We start from the raw sequence: 26,804 nt of genomic DNA, 5'->3' as shown, positions 1-26,804 counted from the left end.
GACCCTGCTTACGCACCGGTGGGAAACGACTGCACAAGGTGCAGGCTGGGACAAGCTGGGCTCAGATCTGGCCCGATCCAGTTGACTGGGACCCCGCTGGACATTCCTGGGTCTGTTTTAAGCCTTTCCATGTGTTTCTGTTCCTGTTTAGATGAGCCCTTTTCTAAACAAAGCGTTTCCGTTCCCCTCCCAGGGAAGCGTGTTCTGTACGTCGGTAAGGCTGGGCAGTCCGCAGCACAAGGCTGACTCTCTTTATAGACCTTTCCCCAATGCAGCTGCCAAGGGCTGTGACAGCTCTGGGACCCAGCCATGCAAGTGCCTTTCCCATAAGCTAGACTCTCCCAGGAGGCCGTGCTGGCTCACCCACCCGACAACCGGCAGAGCTTCATCCTCTTTTGTCACGCCTTTCACCTCCTCTTCCTCAGCTTTGGTCTAGCCACTGCACAGCTAATAAATCATACTATTGTTACCGACAGGGCTGGGAATGGAACTTGGATTCAGTTCCTTATGGGGTTGGATCAGGTCGGACCCCACCATGTGGGTCAGATTCAAATCCCGTTTTCTGGTTCAAATACAGATTAGAACAGATGTCAGTGCGAGGCTGCGGGGCCCTTCCATGCTTGGGGGAAACTCAGGACAACTTCTCTTAGGATTCCCACATTGTTGATCCTGAGCCCAACCCCCCGATCCAGCCAGGAACCCAAACTCTTGTGCAGGTCTAGTCCGAATCTGAACACCACCTCTACAGACCATTGTGACCAGGAACCTTGTAGCACAAGGCCAGAAGGTCACCTTGTTTTACTTCAGCTTTGTTAAGTGACAGTCCCACTAGTTCGCCAGTCCTCCATTGACTCTCCAAGGGAAACAGGGACAGAGGAGGTGAATTTCAACCTAAGTTCCCTGGAAGCTGCGTGGCCACGCGACAGCCTATTTAGCGCCATGCAGGTGCTCAGGTAACTCACCTGGGAACCTGCCACGGCCAGGGGAGGGGTGCCCCTCCCCTAGCCCAGACCTAGCTTCGCCCCCAACCTGCCACGGCCGAGGCGCCCCTTCACCAGCCCCAACTCTGCTGCAGCCCGGACCTGCTGTGGCGGCCTGGCTCAGATCCAGGTGTGGCCCGGCCGAGACCCAGGCATGGCCAGGGCCGCGTGGCCCGGCCTGCACCGAGGTGGAGCCGGGATGACCCAGCCCTGGACCGGACCTGCTGCGGGAGGGGCGCCTATCCTGCAGCCCTGGAGCTGCTGCGGGGAGAGAGAGCTGGAGGGAGTCCTCTTTCCCCACCATAGCCCCAGAGCACCCCTCTGCACCCCAAACCCCTCATCTGCAGTTCCACCCTGGAGCCCCCACCCTAGCTGGAGCCCTCACCCCCTGCACCCCAACCCTCTGCCCCAGCTCTGAGCCCTATTCCCACACTCCGAACCCCTCAGCACCACCCCTGCCACAAGAATTTTGTTATATGCACCAATATGGCGGTGATGTGCAACACATCACCTCCATATTGGTGCACATAACAAAATTCATTCCGCACGTGGGTGGGAAAAATGAGAGAGAACGCTGATATCAACCCTTCTTTAGCCATTGTAAGGAAGCCAATTTTCCTCCTCTCTTCCAGGTCCTCTGTAGACATGAAAGCTATTGCCTTAGCATGAAACTAGGGAAGTAAATTGTGCACCTCTCCCCCTGGGATATGTGGAAAATATCTGTCCTATGGCTCTTTGATGGCAAAAATTTGACTTCTTCCTACAGCAGTTCCCCTGTGGCTCTGCTTGTTCCGTGTTTGCTCGGCTACTGGCTCACTTCCATTCCCAACCGGCGCTTCCCTCGCCTCCTGTTTGGGGAACTCAGTTCACAGACAGCCCGTAAATAGCGAAGTGTTCCTATAAACAGCAGCTCTCAGTCTAGGAGCGTGCTCCTCTCCCCTCCCTGGCCCCAGAAGTCCTGGCAGCAGATACCCCAGGATGACAAATTGCACCTGGCCTCCCTAGTTTTGGAAGCATGTTTGTTTTGGTGCTCTAATTTTACCCCAGCTGGAGGGGACTCCTGGCAGTGGGGACACTCAAGTCAGTGCATCTCCCTTCCTAAATGCATTGTGCGTCTGCCAGCCGATCAGCGAATGCTTTGAATGAGTTTCCTTCCTTCCTGGTAGCTGCTGCACAGTTCTTCAGACACGGAGCCCAGCAGCACCTTCGCCTGTGGAGCTGCCAACATGCCCAGTGGGAGACCTGCTAAAACAGGGCAGGCGAGTCTGCAGTGCTTAGGCGACAACAGGCGTGGCCAGGGTAGAGGGAGAACGATAAAGCCTATTTGTTCATCACTGGATCTCAAAGCGTTTCACAGTCTTTAACGTATTGCGCCTCACAACAGCCCTGCGTTATTATCCCCATTTTACAGATGGAAAACTGAGGCTCAGGTCACACAGGAAGAGCAGGGGTCTTCCATGAGCTAAGCCCCTCACTACAAGAAGCATGTGGACAAATTGGAGAGAGTCCAGTGGAGGGCAACAAAAATGACTAGGGGGCTGGAGCACATGACTTACGAGGAGAGGCTGAGGGAACTGGGGTTATTTAGTCTGCGGAAGAGAAGAATAAGGGGGGATTTGATAGCAGCCTTCAACTACCTGAAAGGGGGTTCCAAAGAGGATGGATCTAGACTGTTCTCAGTGGTGGCAGATGACTGAACAAGGAGCAATGGTCTCAAGTGGCAGTGGGGGAGGTCTAGGTTGGATATTAGGAAACACTATTTCACTAGGAGGGTGGTGAAGCCCTGGAATGGGTTACCTAGGGAGGTGGTGGAATCTCCTTCCTTAGAAGTTTTCAAGGTCAGGCTTGACAAAGCCCTGGCTGGGATGATTTAGTTGGTGTTGGTCCTGCTTTGAGCAGGGGGTTGGGCTAGATGACCTCCTGAGGTCCCTTCCAACTCTGATATTCTATGATTTAATGCCTTAATCACTGGACCATCCTTCCCCTGAACAAGGAGGTCTTTAATAAAAATATCTGAGGGGAGAGAAGACAGGGTTCTTGTAGTGTGATTAGTCTTTGATTATGTAGGGCTTTAAGTGAAGTGGTGCCATTTAGCTAGCAGTCCTGTTTCCTGAAAGGCATGTCTTAGCCGCAGCGCACCGTGGGCCCCATGTCTTTTGGAAATGTAACATCCACGGGCAAGGTTTGGAAGACCAGAAGGGGCCACTGTGACCATCTCATCTGACCTCCTGCGTGACACAGGCCAGAGAACCTCAGCCAGTGATTCCTGGACGATGCCCATCATTTGTGGTTGACCTAAAGCGTGTGTTTGAGACAGAGACAGCGACAGCCAGTCTTGCTGTGAAGACCCCAGTGATGGAGAAGCTAGAGACACAGAAGTGCTAATAGGGCATTGAGAGGAAGGATGGTCTGGGGTTAAGCCATGGGTGGGAGACTCAGGAGATGTGGATTCAGTGCTGGCTTCTGTCCCAAACTCCTCATGACAGTCTCTCTGTGGCTGAGTGTCCTATTTCCCACTCTCTGTCCAGTTCATTCAGGTGGCAGTCACCCATTCTGGCTTTGTGCAGTGGTCAGGCCAGTCCAGGAGGTGTTCTGCTCTTTGTGGGATTGAGAGCAGGAAGCTGGCTCGCAGTGGCTCTGAGGCGCGCAGCTGTGGTGCTGTTTCTGTTTTCCTCTGTGGTGGTGTGTGACCCTGGATGAGTCAGTGGCATGTGGGATGTTGAGCTGATGACGGTGGACTGAGACTGAAGGAAACCTTCATGGAAAGGCAGTGATGCTTAAAATAATTGTGGGGGGAGGGAGACTAGAAGCTAATGCTGGCTGTCTCTCTGATCCCGGTTTAGTTTTATGGCCAGTGGCATGAGCTTGCCAGCAGCAATACAGTCTCTCCCGATGAGGTGTATCTTTTCCAAATGGCTCCCAGGGCTCATTGCAACCGGGAACCCAGATGACTCTTCTGTAGCATGTGGGTTATCGTGAATGTTTATGGTTTCCTCCTTATGGAATTTGTCTGTTAGTCTACTGGGGTCCATCTACACCTCTAAGTTCTCAAAGGGGCAGCTGTGGGCTAGCAAGCTGAGAAGAGGAATTGTAGAAAACTGAAAAGGGAAGCCAAGAGACACAAGGAGAAATCCGTGGAGCCAGCAGAGTTAAGGACAACAAGAAGGTGTTTAAAAAACAAAACAAAACAAAAAGAATCCTGACAATGGTATTGGTCCATTCCTGGTGGAAATGAGTTATCAATAATAATGCAGAGAAGGCAGAAATATTCAATAAATATTTCTTTTCTGTGTTTGGGGAAAAACAGATTATATGGTCTAATCATATGGGGATGATAACACTCCTTATATTCTACTGGTATCTCTGGAGTTTGTTAAACAGAAACTACTAAAGTCAGGCATCTTTAAATGAGCAGGTCCAGATAACTTGGATCCAAGAGTGTTAAAAGAGCTGGCTGAAGAGCTCGCTGGACCATTAATGTTGATTTTCAATAAATGTTGGCGCTCTGGTGAAATTCCAGAAGACTGGAGGAAAGCTAATTTTGTGCCAATTTTTTAAAAGGGAAAATGGAATGACTGGGTAATTATAGGCCTGTCAGCCTGACATCAATTCCGGGCAAGATAATGGACTCGATTAATAAAGAACTAAAGGAGGGTAATATAATTAATGCCAATCAACATGGGTATATGGAAAATAGATCCTGTCAAACTAACTTGATACCTTTTTGGATGAGATTCCAAGTTTCGGTTGATAAGAGTAATAGTGTTGATGTAATAGACTCAGACTTTGGTAAGGCATTTGACTTGGTACTGCATGACATTTTGATTAAAGTACTAGAATGAGATCAAATGAACATGGCACACATTAAATGGATTAAGAACTGGCTAATTGATAGGTCCAAAATGTAATGGCAAACGAGCGGGCATGTTTCCAGTGAGGTCGTCATCATGTGGGTCTGTTTCTACTGGGGTCGGTTGTTGGCCTGATGCTATAAAATCTCTATGTTAAATAGTTATATGATTAAATGTTTCTAATATTTTTATCAATGACCTGGAAGGAAATATAATGTCATCCCTGATCAAGTTTGCAAATGAAACAGAAAATGGGGGAGTGGGAAATAATGAAGAGGGTTGGTGTCAAGGTTCCTTCCCCACTCTGAACTCTAGGGTACAGATGTGGGGACCTGCATGAAAACCCCCTAAGCTTATTTTTACCAGCTTAGATTAAAACTTCCCCAAGGTACAAACTATTTTACCTTTTGCCCTTGGACTTTATTGCTGCCACCACCAAGCGTCTAACAGATATATAACTGGGAAAGAGCCTGCTTGGAAACGTCTTTCCCTCCAAAAATCCTCCCCAAACCTTACACCCCCTTTCCTGGGGAAGGCTTGATAAAAATCCTCACCAATTTGCATAGGTGAACACAGACCCAAACCCTTGGATCTTAAGAACAATGAAAAAGCAATCGGGTTCTTAAAAGAAAAGGAGGACTTGTGGCACCTTAGAGACTAACAAATTTCTTTGAGCATAAGCTTTCATGAGCTACAGCTCACTTCATCGGATGCATTCAGTGGAAAATACAGTGGGGAGATTTATATACACTTATGCTCAAAGAAATTTGTTAGTCTCTAAGGTGCCACAAGTACTCGTTTTCTTTTTGCGAATACAGACTAACACGGCTGCTACTCTGAAACCTTTTTCTTAAAAGAAGAATTTTAATTGAAGAAAAAAAGTAAAAGAATCACCTCTGTAAAATCAGGATGGTAAATACCTTACAGGGTAATCAGATTCAAAATATAGTGAATCCCTCTTGGCAAAACCTTAAGTTACAAAAAGACACAAAAACAGGAATCTCCATTCCATTCAGCACAGCTATTTTATCAGCCATTTAAACAAAACAGAATCTAACGCATATCTAGCTAGATCACTTACTAAGTTCTAAGACTCCATTCCTGTTCTGTTCCCGGCAAAAGCATCACACAGACAGAGAGAACCCCTCCCCAGCTTTGAAAGTATCTTGTCTTCTCATTGGTCATTGTGGTCAGGTGCCAGCGAGGTTATCCTAGCTTCTTAACCCTTTACAGGTGAAAGGGTTTTTCCTCTGGCCAGGAGGGATTTAAAGGTGTTTACCCTTCCCTTGATATTTAATAATGAAGAGGACTGGTCACCAGCTCAATGGGATCTGGATCACTTGGGAAACTGGGTGCAAACAAACAGTATGGATTTTAATGTAAATGTCTACATTTAGGAACAAAGAATGTAGGCCTCACTTACAGGATGGGGGGGGGCTTTACGCTGGGAAGCAGGAACTCTGAAAAATATTTGGGTTGTGGTGGATAATCAGCTGAACGTGAGCTCTCAGCGTGATCTCTTTTGTGCTTGTCCAGTGCCTAGTACAAGGGGGCAAATAATGAAAAATCACTAGAGCTGTGGCTAGACAACAGCCCTGAAAATCAGGCCGAAGGTGTCTCAGGTTGGGCAACTAAAAACGAAGGCACCCAAAGTGAGAGGCAGCACGGCAAACCCAAGGAATCAATAATCATGACGTTACCTTAAATATCATGAGAGTTTTCAACACTGGGTTTGCTGCCGTTGTTCTCCAGCTATTCCACACCAGGGCCCCCTTTCACCTCGAAATTCTCCTCCCATCTAGCCTATACCCCCGATCGCTTCCCCGGGGCAGGGGATAGCGAGGAGAGCCGGCTGGTTAATGGATTTCCTGTCCCATGACATTTTTTGAGATATTGAAAACATTTCCTGCCCGAATTGGGATGAAAAGTTGAAATCCCAAAAACCTTTGCAAACTAAAAAAAAAAAAAAAATTAAATGAGAATAACAATAATAAACAAACCAGTTTGAGTCTATCAGCTTTGTTTCAATATTGGCCATGTACATTTTTTTTGCTATAACTAGCTTAAATTTCAGAGCAAAAAGACTTTTTGAACAAAACCCCGCAATTTTTCATTTTCAAAATCTTGAAACATTTTGACAAATTCACAATATTTTCCACAATGTTTTTGGGTAGGAAGAAACTCATAGAAACGGCCCGTTCCCACAAGATGTTTTAGATTTGATGGATCTGCGTTTTCTGATGAAAAGAGCTTTTGTCACCGATTTCCTGACCAGCTCTAGTTGTGAGTCCCTGACACCTCTTTGTGACCCCTAAGAGGGGCAAGGTCCTGAATCCCAGCTTGAGAACCAACCCATGGTCTGCCACCTCTGGGGCTACAGAATAGGGAGTAGGAGACGCCCCAGGGGCTGAGGCACAATCTGGTTCTGAGAGTTAGCTTCGGTGTTACTGGTTTTAAAGACTGGCAAAAGGGCAGCTTGCTGGGAGGGGGGCGGGGGCCTTGAGAAGTTCTACAGTCAACCTGTCATTCACCTGAACTGATCTCAGTGGTAGATAAAATACTTCACAGTGGGAGGAGGACAGCAGAGACTAGACTGGCAGGGTTGGTAGACAATTCAGGAGATGGATTAAACATCCGTGCATGGAATGGGTGCGGTGTGTGTGCATCTGCTTGTGATTCCTGTCCCCTTTCCACACCGCCACTGTGTAACTGCTCTGGAAAGAATCATCACTGGATCTGCGATTTGGGCCCAGTCAGCGTTGCTTGGGCATGCAAAAACGCTCGCTCCTCCAGTCTTTACCCACGTGCCAGGCAATGCCTCTAACTGGAATTTCACGGAACCACGCTGTCTCGCGACGGGCCCCGCTTGCACTTCATTCTTCTGTTAAATGAAAGCTTAGACTGCCAGTCTCTCAGAGGTAGAGACTCCATCTGTGTCTGAACTGCCCAGCACCAGGCACATCTGTAGCATGGTACCATTGATCAGTAACCGCTCAGATGAGCTTCTGCAAGCTTCCCCAAAAGAGTGAATTCACATCATCCCTCGGTCACTTTGGTTAGCCTGTTAGATCCTCTCCTCTGGAAGCAGTCTGCAATTAAAGTCCAAACAAATGGACACGCACTTCCTGACTGAGGATCAAGTTCCAAACCGGTAGGTCAAATTCTGCAGTGGTGCGTAAGTCAGTGTTGCCAACGCACTGTGAATCTGTTGTGAGTCTCATGGTGTCCGGTGCTTTCTTAGCGCTCCTGCTCCTAGATCCTGTGATTAGGTGAAAATCTCCACTTTTATTCTTTTAAAAAGTAGTGAGCGGATTGCCAAGAAAAGACTGGAAGCAGGCCCTGCTAAAGGTTCAAAGACCAACAGGCAAATACAAAGATTATTTTTTATGAACATCTCATGGTTTTTAAACCAATCTCGTGCTTTTTGGGACCTGACATGAACATTTCATAGAATCATAGAATCATAGAATATAAGGGTTGGAAGGGACCCCAGAAGGTCATCTAGTCCAACCCCCTGCTCAAAGCAGGACCAATTCCCAGTTAAATCATCCCAGCCATTTGGGGTTGGCACGTCTGAATGCTGCTGTATAATAACTTTCACGGCTGGTATAAGTGGGTGAGAAAGTGGGAAGAGGTGATAGAGCAGTTCAGTTGTGCCAACTGGGCATTTTGTGGGTGCACAGAGCAATTGTCACTTGCATGCTGAGATGGCAGGAGCAGCAGCAGCGGGAAAGCCAGTGTGTGGAAGAGAAGGTAGTTTGTAAATTCCTAGAGTTTAAGGCCAGAAGGGACCATTCGATCATGTGGTCTGATGTCCTGTCTGGCACAGGCCAGAGAACGTCAGCCAGTGACCTCTGCATTGAGCCCAGTCACTTGTGTTGGCCTAAAGCATAAAATTAATCCCTTCCCTTACTTTCTACAATCCTGTTTTTCCTTCTACTCTTTCCCCTCTAGCACGGCACTTCCAGCGACACAGCTCTCTCCAGTCTTGGAGCTAGTTAAATGTTTTCAAACGTTAAAATTTCAACCACATTTCAAATGTTGAAAAAATTGAGGAAAAAACTGGTGGAATTTTTTGTGAAATTTGTCCCCTATAGCTGGCCAAAATTTTTCAAAATTAAAAAAAAAAATATCAATCACATTTGTCTCTTCTTTTTGACCAGCTCTGCCACGGTGGGCCATTGAAGCAGAAAGAAGAGTGCCATCTATGAGTGACTGATACCTTTGCCCTGGGGCTCCCTGTTCTTTTCCATGGAAGTCTCGAGCCTTGCTCACCTTGTTATATCTGATAAGATCCCAGTTGAGGAAAATGTGTCAACAGCTGAGGATTTACAGTAGAAAGTTCCCGTTTCCCTGGTGCAGTTTGTTAGTGCATTTGCAGATGGACAGTAGAGAGGCTGTGAATCTCTTTTTGGCTGTTGAGGTTTCATCTTGGGACTGAATTGTTACTGACATAAAATCCTCCATCTAGCATACACCAGATTTTAGGGTGTTGCAATCTGCTATTCATACGGATGGGGCAACCACCTCCCCCTCCACCAAGATAGATTCCATTTCCAGAAAGAGGCAGGGCTGCAGCTGACTGGGTATCTATTTGATCTGCCTTGAAGGCATGGACAGCACATTGCGATTTGCATGTAAAACAGGGATTCAGTCTTGTTTTAATTCTGAAAAACAGAACGAATCCTCCCCAGACTTGCCCCACTGGCTCTCCAAGTGAAGATTCAATGTTCTGTCAGGTTGCAAGTCAATCTGGGCATTGGTTTGAGTTACTGAGGAATGTGCTTAGATTGTTAGCTCTTTGGGGTAGGAACCGGCTTTTTGTTCTGTGATTGTACAGCGCCTTGCATAGTGAGGTCCTGGGCCATGAATGGAGCTTCTAGATGCTGTGGTAATAATACACATAGATTTCTGTAAAGGGATTCACTTGCTCCCACATGACATTTTGATTAAAAAACTAGAAGGACGTAAAATTAAAACGGCACACATTAAATGGATTAAAAGCTGGCTAGCTATAAACCGGGGACTTATGAGTTGGAAGCAACAGAGGAGAAGAAAGATGTGGGTGTATTGGTTGACTACAGGATGACTATGAGCTGCCAATATGATGCAGCTGTGAGAAAGACTAATGTGATCCTAGGATGCATCAGACAAGGTATTTCCAGTAGAGAGAGAGAGAGAGAGAAGTGTTAGTACCATTATACAAGGCAGTGGTGAGACCTCATCTGGAACACTGTGTGCAGTTCTGGTCTGCCACATGTAAGAAGGATGAATTCAAACTGGAACAGGTGCAAAGAAGGGCTACTAGGGTGATCTGAGGAATGGAAAACCTACTGTATGTGAAGAGACTCAGAGAGCTTGGCTTATTGAGCCTAACCAAACAAAGACTGAGGGGAGATATGATTTCTCTGTATAAATACATCAGAGGGATAAATACCAGGGAGGGAGAGGAGTTATTTAAGTTAAGTGTCAATGTGGACATACGAACCAATGGCTATAAACTGGCCATCAACAGTTTAGGCTTGAAATTAGGCAAAAGTTTCTAACCACCAGAAGAGTGAAGTTCTGGAACAGGCTCCCAAGGGGAGCAGTGGGGGCAAAAAACCTAAATGGTTTCAAGACTGAGCTACAGAAGGGATGGTCTGAGGAGGCTGACTACAAGCCGATATGCGACGGCCAGTAGCAAATATCCCCAAGGGCTGGTGATGGGATACTTGATGGGGAGGGCTCTGAGTTACTGCAGAGGATTCTTTCCCAGGTGTCTGGCTGCTGGATCTTGCCAAAATGCTCAAGGTCAGGAAGGAATTTTGCCCCAGGTCAGATTGTCACAGACTTTTTGTCTCCCTCTGGAACATGGGGCATGGGTCACTTACAGGTTTAAACTGGTGTAAATGGTGGACTCTTAACCTGAAGTCTGTAAATCATGATCTGGGACTTCAGTAACTCAGCCCAGGGGTGCTGAGCCTTCCCAAAAGTGGGCGGGGGGAGGGGCCGCTGCCTCCTCTGTGGCCCCGCCCCTCCTCTCCCCCCTGTGGCCCCGCCCCCTGGCCAGGCCGGCAGCTGGAGCCTGGCCGGGGAGCCAAGGCAGCTCTGGATAGCTGCGGATCCTCTGCCTGCCTGGGGTGGGAGAGCCTGAGAGCAGCCCCCAGCCTGTGTCCTGCCCCCCGGGGCCCCAGCCAAGTGCAGGTGGAGGGTCCGCAGCTCTCCACAGCTGCCCGCACGGCTCTTACTATGGCTGGGCTGCAGCGCCGAGGCCCTGCCCCCTGTCCGGAGTAAGAGCTGTGTGGGCAGCTGTGAAGTGCTGCAGACCCTCCACCTGCCCTGGATGGGGGTCCCTGTGGGGTGGGGACACGGGCCGGGGGCTGCTCCCAGGGCCCCCCACCCCAGGCAGGTGAAGGATCCGTGGCTTTCCAGAGCTGGCCAAGTTCCAGCTGCCGGCCTGGCCAGGGGGCGGGGTCTTGGGGGAAAGAGGAGGGGCAGGGCCCGTGGCGAAAAGTGGGAGGGCCATGGCCCCCTGAACCCCCCTGCCCCCCATTCCGGCGTCCCTGACTCAGCCAGAGGTTAGGGGTCTATTACAGGAGTGGGTGGGTGAGGTTCTGTGGCCTGCAATGTGCAGGAGGTCAGACTAGATGATCACGATGGTCCCTTCTGGCCTTAAAGTCTGAGTCTAACTGATCAGTCTCAAAATGTAACTATAAATGGGGAATCCTCATGAAGGGGGTGTGTTTCTAGTGGGGACCAGCAGGGATCGGTTCTGAGCCCTATGTTATTTGACAATTTTATCAATGAGTGGGAAATAATGAAGAAGACAGGTCACTGATACACAGTGATCTGAATTGCTTGATAAGCTGGATACAAGCAAACAATACATGTTTGAATATAGCTGAATATAAATATCTACATCTGGGAACAAAGGATGTAGGCTTCACTTACAGGACGGGGGACTCTGAAAAAGATTTGGGGGTCCTGGTGGATAATCAGCTGAACATGAGCTCCCAGTGTGACGCTGTGGCCAGAAGGGCTAATGTGATCTTTAGATGCATAAATGGGACTCTCCAGGAGGAGCAGAGAGGTTATTTTACCTCTGTATTTATCAGTGGTGTGACCACTTCTGGAGTACTGTGTCCAGTCCTGGTGCCCACGGTTCAAGAACGTTGTTGATAAATTGGAGAAATTTCAGAGAAGAGCCAGGAGAATGATTAGAGGGTTAGAAAACCTGCCTTATAGCAAGAGACTCAAGGAGCTCAATCTATTTAGCTTAACAAAGAGAAGGCTAAGGGGTGACTTGATTACAGACTATAAGTACCTGCCTGGGGAACAGACATTTAATCATGGGCTCTTCAGAAAGGTATAAGATGATCCAATGGCTGGAAGTTGAAGCTAGACAAATTCAGCCAGGAAATGAGGTGTCACTTTTTAACAGTGAGAGTAATTAACTAGTGGAACGGTTTCCCCAGGGTCATGATGGATTCTCCAGCGCAGACAATTTTTAAATCAAGAGTGGATGTGTTTCTGCACTAGGAGTTATTTTGGGACAGTCGTAGGGTCTGTGTGATGCAGGAGGTCCCTTCTGACCTTGGAATCTATGAAAAAAATCTGTGAATAATTAATAACAGTGGTTCCTTTTTGACAGCTAACCTTGTCCACGACGTGTGTTCAGATCCAGGGATAGTGCCTTTGCCTTTCTCATTGAAGGAGGCCTGAGCACTTTAAGAAGCCTTCTCGAAAATTCTTGACGGTTGGCAACCTTATCCCTGTTTTACAGATGTGGAGACGACGGTACAGAGATGCGGAGCCGCCCAACGTACCATAGCAGTCACTGGCAACACCGGGAATAGAACCCATGTCTCTGGTCCCTCGACACTATACACCACTAGCTCCCAGTCCTGCCCCTTGCCCGGCTGTGTCCCTCCACCCCTGTTTCCTTTTCCATTTCCGAGGAAGTTTCTCAATTCTTTGGCTTTAGAGACACTAAACAGTCTAGAGCTGCCCTCTACTGGCCGATTATTTAATCACAAGCGCATCTTTAAATTGTCTAAAAAGCAGCCATCATCAGTGCTCTGTTATTTCTTGAACGGCTGGGGGAAGCTGGATGGGGTGGGGATGTATCCATTTAGCTAGGACGGAACTGGGAATTTTCTGTCCCATAAAAATGATTATTTTGCGGGAGCCCAGAAGGCAGAAACCCTTTCAAGTACAGAGCTGTTGCTTTCCCCCGCCGCACCATAATGAGTTCAGAAAAGAAGGCCAGTAGGAGCATTTTAAACCTTTCACTTTTGAGTCCTCTCTTTGGATAATGTACTGGCTTGGGATGCCAGAGACGTGGCTTCTGTTCATGGCCTAGTGGGTGATGGTGGGCAAGTCACATCTCCTCTCGCCTCAGTTTCCCCTCTGTAAAATGGGGATGATTAAACTGACCCCCGTGTAAAGTGCTTCGAGAGCTACTGATGAAGAGTGCTAGATAAAGGTATTATTTGCAGGCTCAGCATCCTGGTATGTTTATTTGCGCAGCAAGTGCATCCTGTTGGGATGTACTTGGGTCACTGGGCAGCCTAGCAGGTATGCTCTTGAGATAATGGACAGCAGGGTAGGTGCATTGCATGCACAATACTTGGTACGACAGTGACGTATTTAACTCTGCAATTTCTTTCAGGCTGGAATGATCCCTGGCAAACGTGAGGAGGGGACAATGCACTTGAAACCACTGAGACTTGTTCTGTAATGACCTACTCAGTCATGTTGCATATGAGCCTTTTATAATGATCCTTCTCTGTTCTCCAGGCCTTCCTCAACCTGCAGGTTTCCTACATTCCTCCACCCGGGGCCGCTCCTCTGTTCCCACCGCCTACCCCTCCGGAGCCAACACCATCCACAGCTGAGCTCGACACAATCACCGGTAAAGAGACACTCTTGCATGTGTATTTGTCGCATTTCTAGGCTGCATTCTGCTACGTGTGTTGTTTGTGCTATCTGGCCTGCACAGTGAACCCATTATCCTGGACTTTAACAATAGCATTACACTACAGTCTGCTGCAGGCATAAGAACTGCCAAACTGGGTCAGACCAAAGGTCCATCTAGCCCAGTATCCTGTCTACTGACAGTGGCCAAGGCCAGGTGGCCCAGAGGGAATGAACAGAACAGGGAATCATCAAGTGATCCACCCCCTGTCACCCATTCCCAGCTTCTGGCAGACAGAGACTAGGGGACATCATCGCTGCCCATCCTGGCTAATAGCCATTGATGGACCTATTCTTCATGAACTTATCTAGTTCTTTTTTGAACTCTGTTATAGTCTTGGCCTTCACAACATCTTCTGGCAAAGAGTTCCACAGGTTGACTGTGCGTTGTGTGAAAAAATACTGCCTTTTGTTTGTTTTAAACCTGCTGCCTATTCATTTCATTCAGTGGCCCCTAGTTCTTGTGTTATGAGAAGGAGTAAATAACACTTCCTTATTTACTTTCTCCACACCACTCATGATTTTATAGACCTTGATCATATCCACCTTAGTCATCTCTTTTCTAAACTGAAAAGTCCCAGTCTTCTTAATCTCTCCTCATATGGCAGCCTTCCATACCCCTAATAATTTTTGTTGCACTTTTCTGAACCTTTTCCAATTCCAATATATCTATTTTAAGATGGGGCGACCACGTCTGCACACAGTATTCAAGATGTGGGTGTACCATGGATTTATACAGAGGCAACATGATATTTTCTGTCTTATTATCTATCCCTTTCTTGATGATTCCCAACATTGTTAGCTTTTTTGACAGCCGCTGCACATTGAATGAATGTTTTCAGTGAACTATCCACAATGATCCAAGATCTCTTTCTTGAGTTGTAACAGCTAATTCAGACCCCCATCGTTGTATATGTATAGTTGGGATTATGTTTTCCAATGTGCATTACTTTTCACAGTGATAGGGAGCTGAGCAATGGCGGTGAAAATGATGTGGTGAATGATCCTTTGGATTTCCAGAAGTTTTTAGCAGAGACACGGGCCTGGATCTGAACCTCTTTAGACTCTGCAAAAGTTGTATAGAATCATAGACATGTCAGGCTAGAAGGGACCTGAAGAAGTCAGTAAATCTAGATCATCTCTGACAGGGGTTTGTGCAACCTGTTCTTAAAAACTTCCACAACCTCCCTCGGATGCCTGTTCCAGAGCTTCATCTACCCTTAGAGTTAGAAAGCTTTCCCTAATATCTAATCTACATCTCATTTGCTGCAGATGAAGCCCATGACTTCTTGTTCTACCTTCCTCCAGATCTTTTTTCTCAAGACTGAACATGGCCAGTTTTTTAACTTTTCATCATCGGTGAGGTTTTCGAAACCTTTTCTCATTTTTGTTGCTCTCCTCTGGACTCTCTCTAATTTATCCTCATCTTTTCTAAAGTGTGGCCCCCAGAACAGGACACAATACTCCAGTTGAGGTCTCACCAGTGTCGAGTAGAGCAGGACAGTAATCGCCTGCGTTTTATATACGACACTCCTGTTAATACCCCCCAGGATGATATTAGCTCCAGACGCATCAGCTGAAAGCGGCACCAGACTCTGCCAGAACAACCCTTGCAAACCTGCCGAAGTATTTCCATTGCTACAGTGATCAACACCCCCCCAAAACACAGCTTTCAAGATCCACGGATCCTACACATGCCCATCACAACACATGCTGTATCTCATCCAGTGCACAAAATGCCCCAATAACCACTAGGTGGGTGAAACCAGACAATCACTGCGCCCTCGAATGAACTCACACAGGAAAATGATAAAACACCCTGTCATGTGTGGGCAAACACTTTTCACAAAGCGATCACTCCGTATCTGACCTCTCAGTCTTCATCCTCAAAAGAAACCTGCCCCCTTTCAAAAGACGAGCCTGGGAGCTTAAATTCATTACTGTGCTAGACACTAGAAATCACAGACTGACCAGAGACACTGGATTTATGGCTTATTACAACAACCTAGAATCATAGACTATCAGGGTTGGAAGGGACCTCAGGAGGTCATCTAGTCCAACCCCCTGCTCAAAGCAGGACCAATCCCCAACTAAATCATCCCAGCCAGGGCTTTGTCAAGCCTGACCTTAAAAACTTCTAAGGAAGGAGATTCCACCACCTCCCTAGGTAACGCATTCCAGTGTTTCACCACCCTCCTAGTGAAAAAGTTTTTCCTAATATCCAACCTAAACCTCCCCCACTGCAACTTGAGACCATTAGTCTTTGTCCTGTCATCTGCTACCACTGAGAACAGTCTAGATCCATCCTCTTTGGAACCCCCTTTCAGGTAGTTGAAAGCAGCTATCAAATCCCCCCTCATTCTTCTCTTCTGCAGACTAAACAATCCCAGTTCCCTCAGCCTCTCCTCATAAGTCATGTGTTCCACTCCCCTAATCATTTTTGTTGCCCTCCTCTGGACATTTTCCAGTTTTTCCACATCCTTCTTGTAGTGTGGGGCCCCAAACTGGACACAGTACTCCAGATGAGGCCTCACCAATGTCGAATAGAGGGGAACGATCACGTCCCTCGATCTGCTGGCAATGCCCCTACGTATACATCCTAAAATGCCATTGGCCTTCTTGGCAACAAGCGCACACTGTTGACTCATATCCAGCTTCTCGTCCACTGTCACCCCTAGGTCCTTTTCTGCAGAACTGCTGCCTAGCCATTCGGTCCCTAGTCTGTAGTGGTGCATTGGGTTCTTCCGTCCTAAGTGCAGGACTCTGCACTTTTCCTTGTTGAACCTGTAACCCACTAACAATCCCTTCCTCCCGCTGCTGCCCCCCTCCTTTCCTCCCTATGGTGGGAGGGGTGTTAAAGGGCCACTTCACCTCCAGTGGTCCCTTGAAATGTGCTAACTACTTATGCTAAACAGTCTGTTTCACCCTGCGTTTAGCTGTGACAATCTGAGGCCAGGCCTGCACTAGCCAGCTTATCACAGCACAGCTGGACTGATGCACCGATGTACTTCTGGGCTCCTGCATTGTAAGAGGAATCACAACAAAGAGCCACACTGTACACTCACTGCAGCCGGACTGGCCATGCTGCGGGGCTGCTGGGACCAGTGACACATCCTGCAGCTCCTTGTGAAGGAGAGGGGCCGGGCCAAACCTGAGTGGTGCTGTGACTCCGTGGGCCAGTGTGCAGCGCCACTCACTGAAATTTAGGCCAGCCGTGTCTCCATCGTGGCAGTGGGCTGGCTGGGCCGCCCCGAATGGTGCTATAGCTCCATGCGCCAGGTCCCAACGCCACTAGTTCAAGCGAGCGAGCTTCTTTCTATTGGCATGCAAATCTGCATTGATTCATGGGTGTTGATCCGGCCCTGCCGGCACCCCTCTGGCCACTTCTTGTCGGTGTTTTCCCCAGGGCACTTGGTAATTGAGGACACCCTTCTTGCCCTGTTCCTGCAAAGTCATCAGGGAAAGTTCTCAGCCCAGGGACAGTGACTTCCCCACCCTTCATCGTGGTGGTGATGATGAAAAACCAAAATGAGATTGAATCGCCCATCCAGAATCATTCCCCATTGCAGGCTGGCTGGGGAGTTGAACTTTGCATGGCAGCAGCTTCATCCAAAATGTGGTTTCTAGCCTCTCCAGCTTTGCCTGTTTTGTGTGTTTGTGAGAGAGGGGAGGAGACCCACAGCAGGGGTGTGTGTGTTTCTGTCACTTTCAAGAGGTTGATGAACATGCCACTGCCCCCAGCTAATGGGACTTAGCTGGTGCCACACAGGGGTGATGGAAGCTCCCTAAAAGTGCAGGGTGGCCACTGGCATCTCTTCTCCCTGAGGTCCCTCCCCCGTGCCGCCTCTTCCCCTGAGGCTCCGCCCCCACTCACGCCTCTCTGCCCCCTCCAACCGGTAAAAAGTGATGGGGCTATGGATCTCCCCGTTCCGGCACCCCTGATGCCATGTTTATAACCAACCCTGCAGAGGGGGTTTGAACCTGGGACTTCCTGCGCTAAACATGATCGTTCCCCTCTATTCAACATTGGTGAGGCCTCATCTGGAGTACTGTGTCCAGTTTTGGGCCCCACACTACAAGAAGGATGTGGAAAAATTGGAAAGCATCCAGCGGAGGGCAACAAAAATGATTAGGGGATTGGAACACATGATTTATGAGGAGAGGCTGAGGGAACTGGGATTGTTTAGTCTGCGGAAGAGAAGAATGAGGGGGGATTTGATAGCTGCTTTCAACTACCTGAAAGGGGGTTCCAGAGAGGATGGATCTAGACTGTTCTCAGTGGTAGCAGGTGACAGGACAAGGAGTAATGGTCTCAAGTTGCAGTGGGGGAGGTTTAGGTTGGATATTAGGAAAAACTTTTTCCGTAGGAGGGTGGTAAAACACTGGAATGCGTTACCTAGGGAGGTGGTGGAATCTCCTTCCTTAGAAGTTTTTAAGGTCAGGCTTGACGGAACCCTGGCTGGGATGATTTAGTTGGGGATCGGTCCTGCTTTGAGCAGGGGGTTGGACCAGATGACCTCCTGAGGTCTCTTCCAACCCTGATATTCTATGATTCTATTCTATGATTCTATGAAATGCGTCAGCCTCTAGCGTGGGACTTCCTCTGTTAGCCTGAAGCAGCAGCAGACTAGAGCTGGGTGAATAAGGGATGTTTTAATTCGTTGGCAATTTTGAAAAGCTGAAAAAAAAATTCCGTTTGGTTGGGACCAAAGTGGAAGCCTCTTTAAATTTTGAGCAAATCAAATGGTGGAAAAAATTTCATTTGGGGTCAAATGAACCATTTTGTGTTGACAAAATTGAACTGCTTTGTTTCGATTTTGACCATTAAAAAATGTTTTTGGATTTGTTAAAAATCAAGGAAATTGTGAAACTAAAAGTCACTTCAAACCACACCAAAAAAAATCAACTTTGGTTTTTCCAGATTCCTCCCCGTCTCCCGCCCAGACCGAACAATTCAGCAAAATTGACGCGAATGAGCAAAATGTTTTGCTGTCACCAAATCTGCATCCCCCCACCCTCCCCCCACCCCAAAAGCAGCTGTGGCTAAAAAGTTTCACCCATCTCTACAGCAGGCTGCCAAGCCCTTTAAGAGATTAGCCCCAAGGGGAGGACAAAAATCGGTGCGGTTCTCTAGTGTGGGTCACGTGCATCATAACCAACAGATGCTGCTGTGCTGGGTGTCAGCTCTTGCAGAGATTTGAGTGTGCACTTCGTGCACCTTGAGCTTGGGAGCTAAAGCTGTAGTTGCTTCGAGAAATCGTCTTTTGTTTTAAGACGGATCCCAGGGACTGCTTCCTCCTCACCTCTCCCCCCGTCTAGTAAGTAAAAGAAACATCCCTGCTGGGGCACCCACGGGGAAAAATAGTGGGTGCTCAGCACCCACCGGCCCCCCACTGATCAGCTGTTTGTCAGCGGGCGGGAGGCGCAGGGGGGAGGGCGTGGAGTGGGGGCAGAAAGAGGCAGAGCAAGAGTGGGACCTTGGGAGAGGGGGCAGAGTGGGGGTGGGAAGAGGCAGAGTGAGGGTGGGACCTCGGGAGAGGGGGCAGAGTGGGGGTGGGAAGAGGCAGAGTGAGGGTGGGACCTCGGGAGAGGGGGCAGAGTGGGGGTGGGAAGAGGCAGAGTGAGGGTGGGGCCTTGGGGGAGGGGGTGAGTAGGGGCAGGACCTCAGGGCGGATGGGGGTGGAGCAAACGCCCGGAAAAATGAAAGTCAGTGCCTAGGGGTGCCCATGCTCCCAGGTGCCAGGCTTAGTGAGGAGTAGAAGAAGTTGTGGAGTATTTCCACCCTATGCCCCTAGGACAGCGTTCCTCGCATGGGGCTGCCAGTGGATGTTTTTGCGGCTGTGACAGCCTCCAAAGCATGGGCGGAGATGGGGGGGGGGAGAATCAGCAGCCCCTCCCTCCTCTTGCCCCTGAATAGCTCTGCCCAAGGGCAGTGAGATGCGTGCCACCTTGGTGTTTGCACTGGCATCACCAGCAGGGGTCAGCACCCTGCACTGGGTAGCCTCTTTGGGGGTTCCGGGCAGTGCCTCTGGGGACACGTGGGGCCGGTGTGCGTGGTGCTGGAGGCGGCTGTGGTGTTCGGTTGCTCGCCCGCCCGGCCGGGGCACCGGGAGCCTGGATCTCCACAGGCGGCCGGTGAGTTCCCAACCCACCTTCCCCGGGCTATGGGCGGCAGGGACAGAGAGACAGGTTTGTCAGGGCGGCCACCAGCAAGAATTGGTGGCCACCAAAACATGTGTTGTGAGAACCCCTGCCCTAGGACGTGGTGATGGCTGCTCGGGAAGCGGTGCTCATCCTGTTGAGCTGGGACTGATTCTGGGTCCCAGCCCGGGACAGGGGGGTCGTGTGGTGTGAACCCAACCTGAGGTCTGGATACTGCGGACAGCCCTGGCCAGATCTGGACAGCTTGACCCTTGCCGCGTGGGCCCTTCTCCTGTGCAAAGCTAACGCTGGCGAACTGCCCCGGCCTGTTTCTGTGGATTCAGCTCTGATCTCTTGGCTCAGTTCCCAATTCTCCATGTCCTCCCTGACCGAGCTATCACCCCCATGCCTTGCAGATACAGCTGGGGAGGAAGACACTGAAGACCAGATAGCGACAGGGGATGAGACGGAGCCTTCCACAGGGCCCTCTGGGTCGGAGCAGCCCACGCTCCCCCGGAAGCCTCCTTCACACCACGTCCATGGGATTAAGAGGAGGAAAAGCGCCCCGAAAAAGCTGCTGTCCAACAAACCTCAGGACTTCCAGGTGAGCAGCAGCAATGTGTGTGTGACGTTCGCCTCTCCGAGCTGCTCTTCCTTTACCGTCCCACTGACTGCGCCACCTCAGGAGTGAAACCTTCTCTGGTGCGTGACCATCCTGGGGTCTTCATTGCCCCGCAATGCGTTAAACTGATCCAAGCACTTGGGAATCCTGTGGGAGCTGGGAGCGGGAGCCCAGTGCTGCAGCTCAGGGCTGCGTCTTCTCCCTGTAGGCCAGACTCCCGTCTGCCACTGTGGGTGCAACCCCATTGAGTCCAGTGGGCTGGGCTGGCGTAGCTGAGAGCTGAGCATTCCCCAGCGTCTGACGGGCTGTTGCCCTTTTCTCCTCCACCTGCCTTTAGATCAGGGTGCGAGTCATAGAGGGCAGGCAGCTTCCCGGTGTCAACATCAAATCAGTGGTGAAAGTGACGGTTGCCGGACAGACGAAAAGAACTAGGATCCGCAAGGGGAACGGCCCGTTTTTCGATGAGGTGAGTCCGGCTATTGTTCAGTGTCTCCACTGGGGTAGCGCCTGGGAGCAGGGTCACATCCTGCTAGGCGCTGTGTACATAAGTAACACATAGACCTCCCCCATCCCCTGGCAGCTCACGATCTAGGATTTAGGAAGGTGCTGTGGGAAATGCCTCAGTTGCTCTTAGACAGTCATAACCCCCTCGTTACGATGTAACCCACGCAGGCAGTTGTTTTAGCAGCTGGTGAGATGGGGTTCGTTATTCCGGCGCTTGTCCGATGGGGGGATTGATTGTTCGAGAGCCCAGCACTGCGCAGTGCAAGGGCCAACACTTGGCCCTGTGGCGTTAGCAGTCTAGCCTCACTCTAGGCTTGCTTTGATCCTGTAGGGCCCCCGAAAGGGATCATGTGACAGGGCACCTGAGAACGTTCTCCTAGCACGTTAGTCACTTGCAGTTTGCGTGGCAGACAGGTGCATAGACACACGCCCACGCGCTCCTCCAGGTACAGCTAGTGCCCGGAGAGAGCCAGGAAATGATTCTCACCTTCTTATTACAGTAGCATCTAGAGGTACCAGCCGAGATCAGGGCCCCACTGTGCTAAGCACTGGGCACCCACACAGTGTGATGGTCCCTGCCTGTGACCGCTCTGAACCTGAGCCTGCGTCAGCCTGAGGATCATCCCTGAGCCAGGGTGGGATGGGTCATCAGAGGCAATTACCTGCAGGTCTTGTGTTCGGTCCCATGCCATTCAACCAGGGTTCAGCCAATCTACAGGCGAGGCCCCACCCAGGGTTCTATGGGACACAGTCTCTCCAGTCTGCTCAACCTCACTAGCTGGCCACGGGGATTTTCACTGCCAGTAGTTTGAACAGACTGTCCCTGTCCCTGCTCCAGCCTGGGCCTGTTCCCACGGTAGTCAGCCCCGGCTGCAGCCTGCATCGTCTCCTGCCTCAGCTGGCTGCCTTGTGGCTCTGACGCTACCCTAAAGAGCTTAGGGTCTAAATATAAAAGAAAGACAAAGCCTAGGAGGGGAAAGAGGGGCTCAGAGAAGTGATTTGCCCTGCAGGTGAGTAGCAGAGCTGAGTCCCTCAAGTCCTGATCCAGTGCTCTGAGATCCTCAGATGAGAAGTGGAGAAATATTGAATTCCAGCAGCTAGTGGAAAGCATCTCTAAGGATTGCACTGTGATTTAATCAATTTATGTCAAGGCCAACCTTTGCCAGCCTTTGCCAGGCTACTGGCAACGTGCCCCTTGTACATATTTCGGACACGTTTCAGATCTTTGTCTCATCTGTATTTTTTAACAGATCTTTTTCTTCAATGTCTTTGAATCTCCGGCCGAGCTGTTTGATGAGCCCATATTCATCACGGTAAGTTCTCGAGACAAAACGGCCAAACTCCTCTTCCATTCTTCACAGTAGCCCTATGGTTCCTTGGAATAATGATGGGCTGGACCCCCAAACTTTGACCCAGGTAAGGACCATATGTGGCCACTTGCTACTAGCTTGGGAGTTGTATCTAGCTGGTAGAATGCTAAACAGTTTGCAGCCGGCCTTACCACTGATATGATTGGGTAGGCTGCAGGGGCTGGCTGTCAGTTCTGATCCAAATGGAGCATTGGATGCTGGGTTCTGTTGTCCTTCAGGGTAGCATCTCTGTATTGGAGATGAAGTCTCTGCTGGGCTATATTTAGCCACATTCTGACCACCCCTGATGTGAGGGATGCAAAGCCACTAAAGCCAGGGTTGTCTCATAGGCAACAATCCACTCGTCCCAGCTCTGCACTCATTTGCTGTGGTGGCCCATGCGTACACAGACACCATGGGCATGGGCAGGGATCAGACCTGGGGCCTTTGGCATCAAAAGTACCCGACCCTGCCGTCAAGCTGTCTGGAGTTGCTCATGACTGTGAGTGCCAACTTCAGGGCGGACTGTCACAAACCAGGGCACAAACCCCGAACTGGATATGTGTTCTACAATTAAATTTCACCAACCAAGTAACAAGCTCTCAAGCACCATAGCAGCCTAACCCATGGAGTCACAGACAGTCCCCTTAGGCATCACAGTCTATCTTGCCAGCCAGGCAAACTTGCTTTGGTGGTAGATGGTCCCTTGCATCAAAAATCCAAACACTATTCAGGTTACTCCCAGTCACAAAGGGCCAGTTACTTACCCAACTGCACCTTCGATCCTACACCATAGAGAAGGCTTGTAGCCAGTCCTATAATAAACTAACTAAAGATTTATTAACTAAGAAAAGAAATGAGAGTTATTTACAAGGTTAAAGTAGGTGAACACACACACAAATCAGTTACAGTCTTAGCTTCTGTTGCTTTTTAGAACCCGCTATAATAAGCAAGCTCTGTATTTTCTTTAGGGCTAACCCGGGCTAACCAACTGGGGATCTCTTGCTAATGCTCAAAAGTCTTTCCCCCTCACAGTTCAAGCAGCATAGTGACAAAGTTCCTTCTGCTCAGTTGTTTTTATTCCCTTCCCCCAGAGTTCAAACTGATGGGACGAGCATTTGTGCAGGTCTCCTCTTCATGGGTGTGGGGGGAGCAATCAGCAAAGTCTTTTGTCCACTGATGTTCTGCAGTGGCTTGTCTGGTGTCCATGGGTCGTCTTTTGTTGGGCAGGAGATGATGCCACTTGTGGTAAACCAGTATTTCACCCTTGGTAATCAATTTGGGCTTGAATAGGGCCTGGGGGTGGCTGGCTCACTACAAAAGCAATTTTCCCTCTCTTGGTATTGACACCTCCTCATCAATTACTGGGAGTGGACCACATCCACCCGGGATGCACTGGCCTTCAGCACTGGTTCTTCACTTGTAAGGCAGCTCCCTTCTCTTCACATGCCAATGTATAGCTATGCCTGTATCTGTAATTTTCACTCCATGCATCTGAAGAAGAGGGTTTTTATCCACGAAAGCTTATGCCCAAATAAATCTGTTAGTCTTTAAGGTGCCACCAGACTCCTCGTTTTTGTGGATACAGACTAACACCCCTCTGAGATTTGTCACCCTTGGTAATGCTTCTTTACTGACTGGGGTGTTTTCCAGTGTCATAACTAAGGCTATGATTCTGTCATGGAGGTCACAGGTGACTTTCCGGGACCTTTGAGATTTCTTCTTGGCCAGGGCTGGAAGAGTTGTCAGCCCCAGGGCTGCTGGAAGATCTGAGTGGTGGCCAGCCCCGGGGCCACCAAAGCAGCAGTCCCCGGCCCACCGGAGCAGCAGCTGGGGTTGGGTCGGCCCCCCTGGGGCTGGAGCAGCAGTCGTCAGCCCCTGCCGCAGGAGCAGCCGCAAGCCCCAGAAGTGCTCTGTTTGTCCCTCCCCTCCCTCCCCAGGGTATTTTTAGTAAAGGTCAGGGACAGGTCGTGGCTTCCCTGAATTTTTGTTTATTGCCCGTGACCTGTCCCTGACTTTTACTAAAAATAACCGTGACAAAATCTTAGCCTTAGTCACAGCGAACACTTTTATAGTTACTGAGCAAATACTTAAATATTACCTTAGAAAACAGGATGCAGGTGTTAATAGTGAGATTAATGCAGGCAGCGATTTACCAGCATTTCATAAAGTCCAAACACTAAACACGTCTCTGGAAATCTAATACCTGTTTAACAACACGAACACACAGGTGAGTTAGACTGGTTCCCAGCCATGCATTTGTCAGTTTTCAGAGAGGCCTAGGGACCTCGGCGTAACCTGGTACCTGGTCTGCCAACATCACACTGACCCGAAACACCCTGAACTCAACAGTACTCTCTCCTTCACTTCAAGGGGCTTCGTGTCAGGCCCCTAGTGAGGTTAAACACAAACTGCTAGAGTGTGTCAAAGAAGTGGGGGGAATGATCATGATATTTTTGCAAAATGTATTTCCCTGATTTCTTGTTAAACTTGAAATGAGAAAAGAATTGCGATGAAATCTGACAAGTTTTGACCTGCTTTCCAAACCACCAAGCTGAGTGCACTGAGAATGCTAATGATTTAACATGGATGGTTGAGAGTTTTTTCCTTACATGCTGGATTTACATTTTTGCATCTTTCCCCCCCCTCCAGGTTGTTGATTCCCGGTCTCTCCGGACAGACTCTGTGATTGGGGAATTTCGGGTAACGATTTGTGATTTCATCTCTCTCTACATATTTTTAATCATTTTGGCCTCTTTTCTGTGCAGCCTGTGGCTAAACATTTGATTTTGTTTTTCATTTTATTTTATAGCTGGATGTCGGGACAGTTTATGCAGAACCAAGTGAGTTAAACAATTATAGTTAGAGATTTTTGGAACCATTAGAGATTTTAAATTAGAAATCAAATTTGTACAATTTAGGGACATTTCTTCGCTACAACTTTCTATGGGCCAAATGCAGAGGTCTACATGTGCGCACACATGTATTTACACATGTATATTTAAATGTAAGCACACAAACACACACAGTTATATATACACAGGGTGACGCTGTCCCTTTAAGAGGGAAGAGACCCATGCACCTGTGACTTGTCCGCTGACCCCAGTTGGGTTTGAAAGAGGGCACCTGGGCCCTAGATGTAGCAGACACTGTGAATCAGGGCTGCCTGACACAGTCAGGAAAAGGGGGAGTTGAGAGATGCCAGAGACCAAGAGACTGTGCAAGGTCCCTAAAGGAAGCTGTAGGTGGTTCCTGGGGGAAGGCTGAAGGCAGGAGAAGAACAAGTCAAGTGGGGTTTGCCTGTTGACCTCCCAGAGCTGGAGATTCAGGGCTGGAGAGGCCTGAAGGCAGGAGGGCCAGCAGAGGGCATTGCCTGCTGACTGCTGAAGCTGAGGGTCAGAGAGAGCTGAAGATAGAGGAGCCGTGGGGCTTACCCCACTGACGTCTCCACACTGGAGAGCTGGACCCAGGGGAGCAGTGAGAGGGCCATGGGGAGTGAGGGATACTCTGCTGGTGAGGATGGTCTCCTAGCAGAGAGGCTGCGGGGGGTGGGGGTTCCTGCTGGAAAGAGTGGGGCTGTACTACAGCCAGAAGCTGTCCCTGCAGAGAGAGAAAGGAAGACTGACAGAGTGCCTAGATATGGCGAAAGCCGCTAGAATGACTTACATTGCAGCTTGCTTTATCTGTGTAGGAAATGCAATGAGAAGCCAGACTTTCTTACATCTATTTAACCCTTTCCATCCCTGTCCATTTGAAACCGGAAGGGGTGAGAAACAAACAAAACCTCCAACCCAACTTTTTCTGGATGCAAAAGTTCAGATGTGTTGGAGGAAGGTTCAAGTCTTGTTCTTAGTTTAGGTGAACTCAGTGACCTCAACTCCTGCAATTTTATCACATGTCTCGTGCTGTTTGGTGGTTTTCTTAAAGCTCCAGCTACTGGAGTCATGTGATTATGTGAGCATCTCAGCTTTCACTAGAAAAATAAGTAAGTTTCTTGCCCTTACAGTTGCGAAGAAAAGCTTGATGACACAAACCCTATAGGCTCAAAAACCAGCAGGCAAATAAAAAGAACTCAACATTTATTATTTTTAAAACTCTCATGACCTTAGAGCCAATTTCATGATATTTTTAGAGCTGGCTCATGATTATTAAATGCTTTGGGTTGACAATACTGTGAAATGCTTTCCCACATCCCTTATTCTGATGCTACAAAATCTTTCCATCCTGTGAGGCAGACAGTAATAAGCCAGAAACCTGGTTTCTCTCTTTTAGAGCATGCCTTGCTCAGGAAGTGGCTGCTTCTTTCTGACTCTGAAGACTTTTCTGCTGGGGCCAAAGGTTATGTGAAAGTCAGCCTGTTTGTGCTGGGACCTGGCGACGAAGCTCCTGTAAGTACCAT

At 49.0% G+C, this 26,804-nt stretch overlaps 1 protein-coding gene across 7 annotated transcripts in view; it reads left to right on the top strand.

Moving 5' to 3' along the window:
• The window catches only part of DYSF (dysferlin), a 304,292-nt gene that overhangs the window by 67,124 nt on the left and 210,364 nt on the right, over positions 1 to 26,804 (top strand). For all 7 annotated transcript variants that reach the window (XM_075128161.1, XM_075128162.1, XM_075128163.1 and 4 more), the window contains exons 5-11: positions 13,613 to 13,727; positions 20,347 to 20,534; positions 20,890 to 21,018; positions 22,307 to 22,369; positions 25,058 to 25,108; positions 25,218 to 25,248; positions 26,678 to 26,793. In XM_075128161.1, coding sequence (XP_074984262.1) covers positions 13,613 to 13,727; positions 20,347 to 20,534; positions 20,890 to 21,018; positions 22,307 to 22,369; positions 25,058 to 25,108; positions 25,218 to 25,248; positions 26,678 to 26,793 — 693 coding nt within the window. The remainder of the gene's footprint in view (positions 1 to 13,612; positions 13,728 to 20,346; positions 20,535 to 20,889; positions 21,019 to 22,306; positions 22,370 to 25,057; positions 25,109 to 25,217; positions 25,249 to 26,677; positions 26,794 to 26,804) is intronic.

This window comes from Caretta caretta, chromosome 4 (assembly GCF_965140235.1).
Source record: "Caretta caretta isolate rCarCar2 chromosome 4, rCarCar1.hap1, whole genome shotgun sequence".
NCBI lineage: Eukaryota > Metazoa > Chordata > Testudines > Cheloniidae > Caretta > Caretta caretta.
Note: the sequence above shows the minus strand (reverse complement) of the source record. Positions and strands in the feature narration are given on the sequence as shown.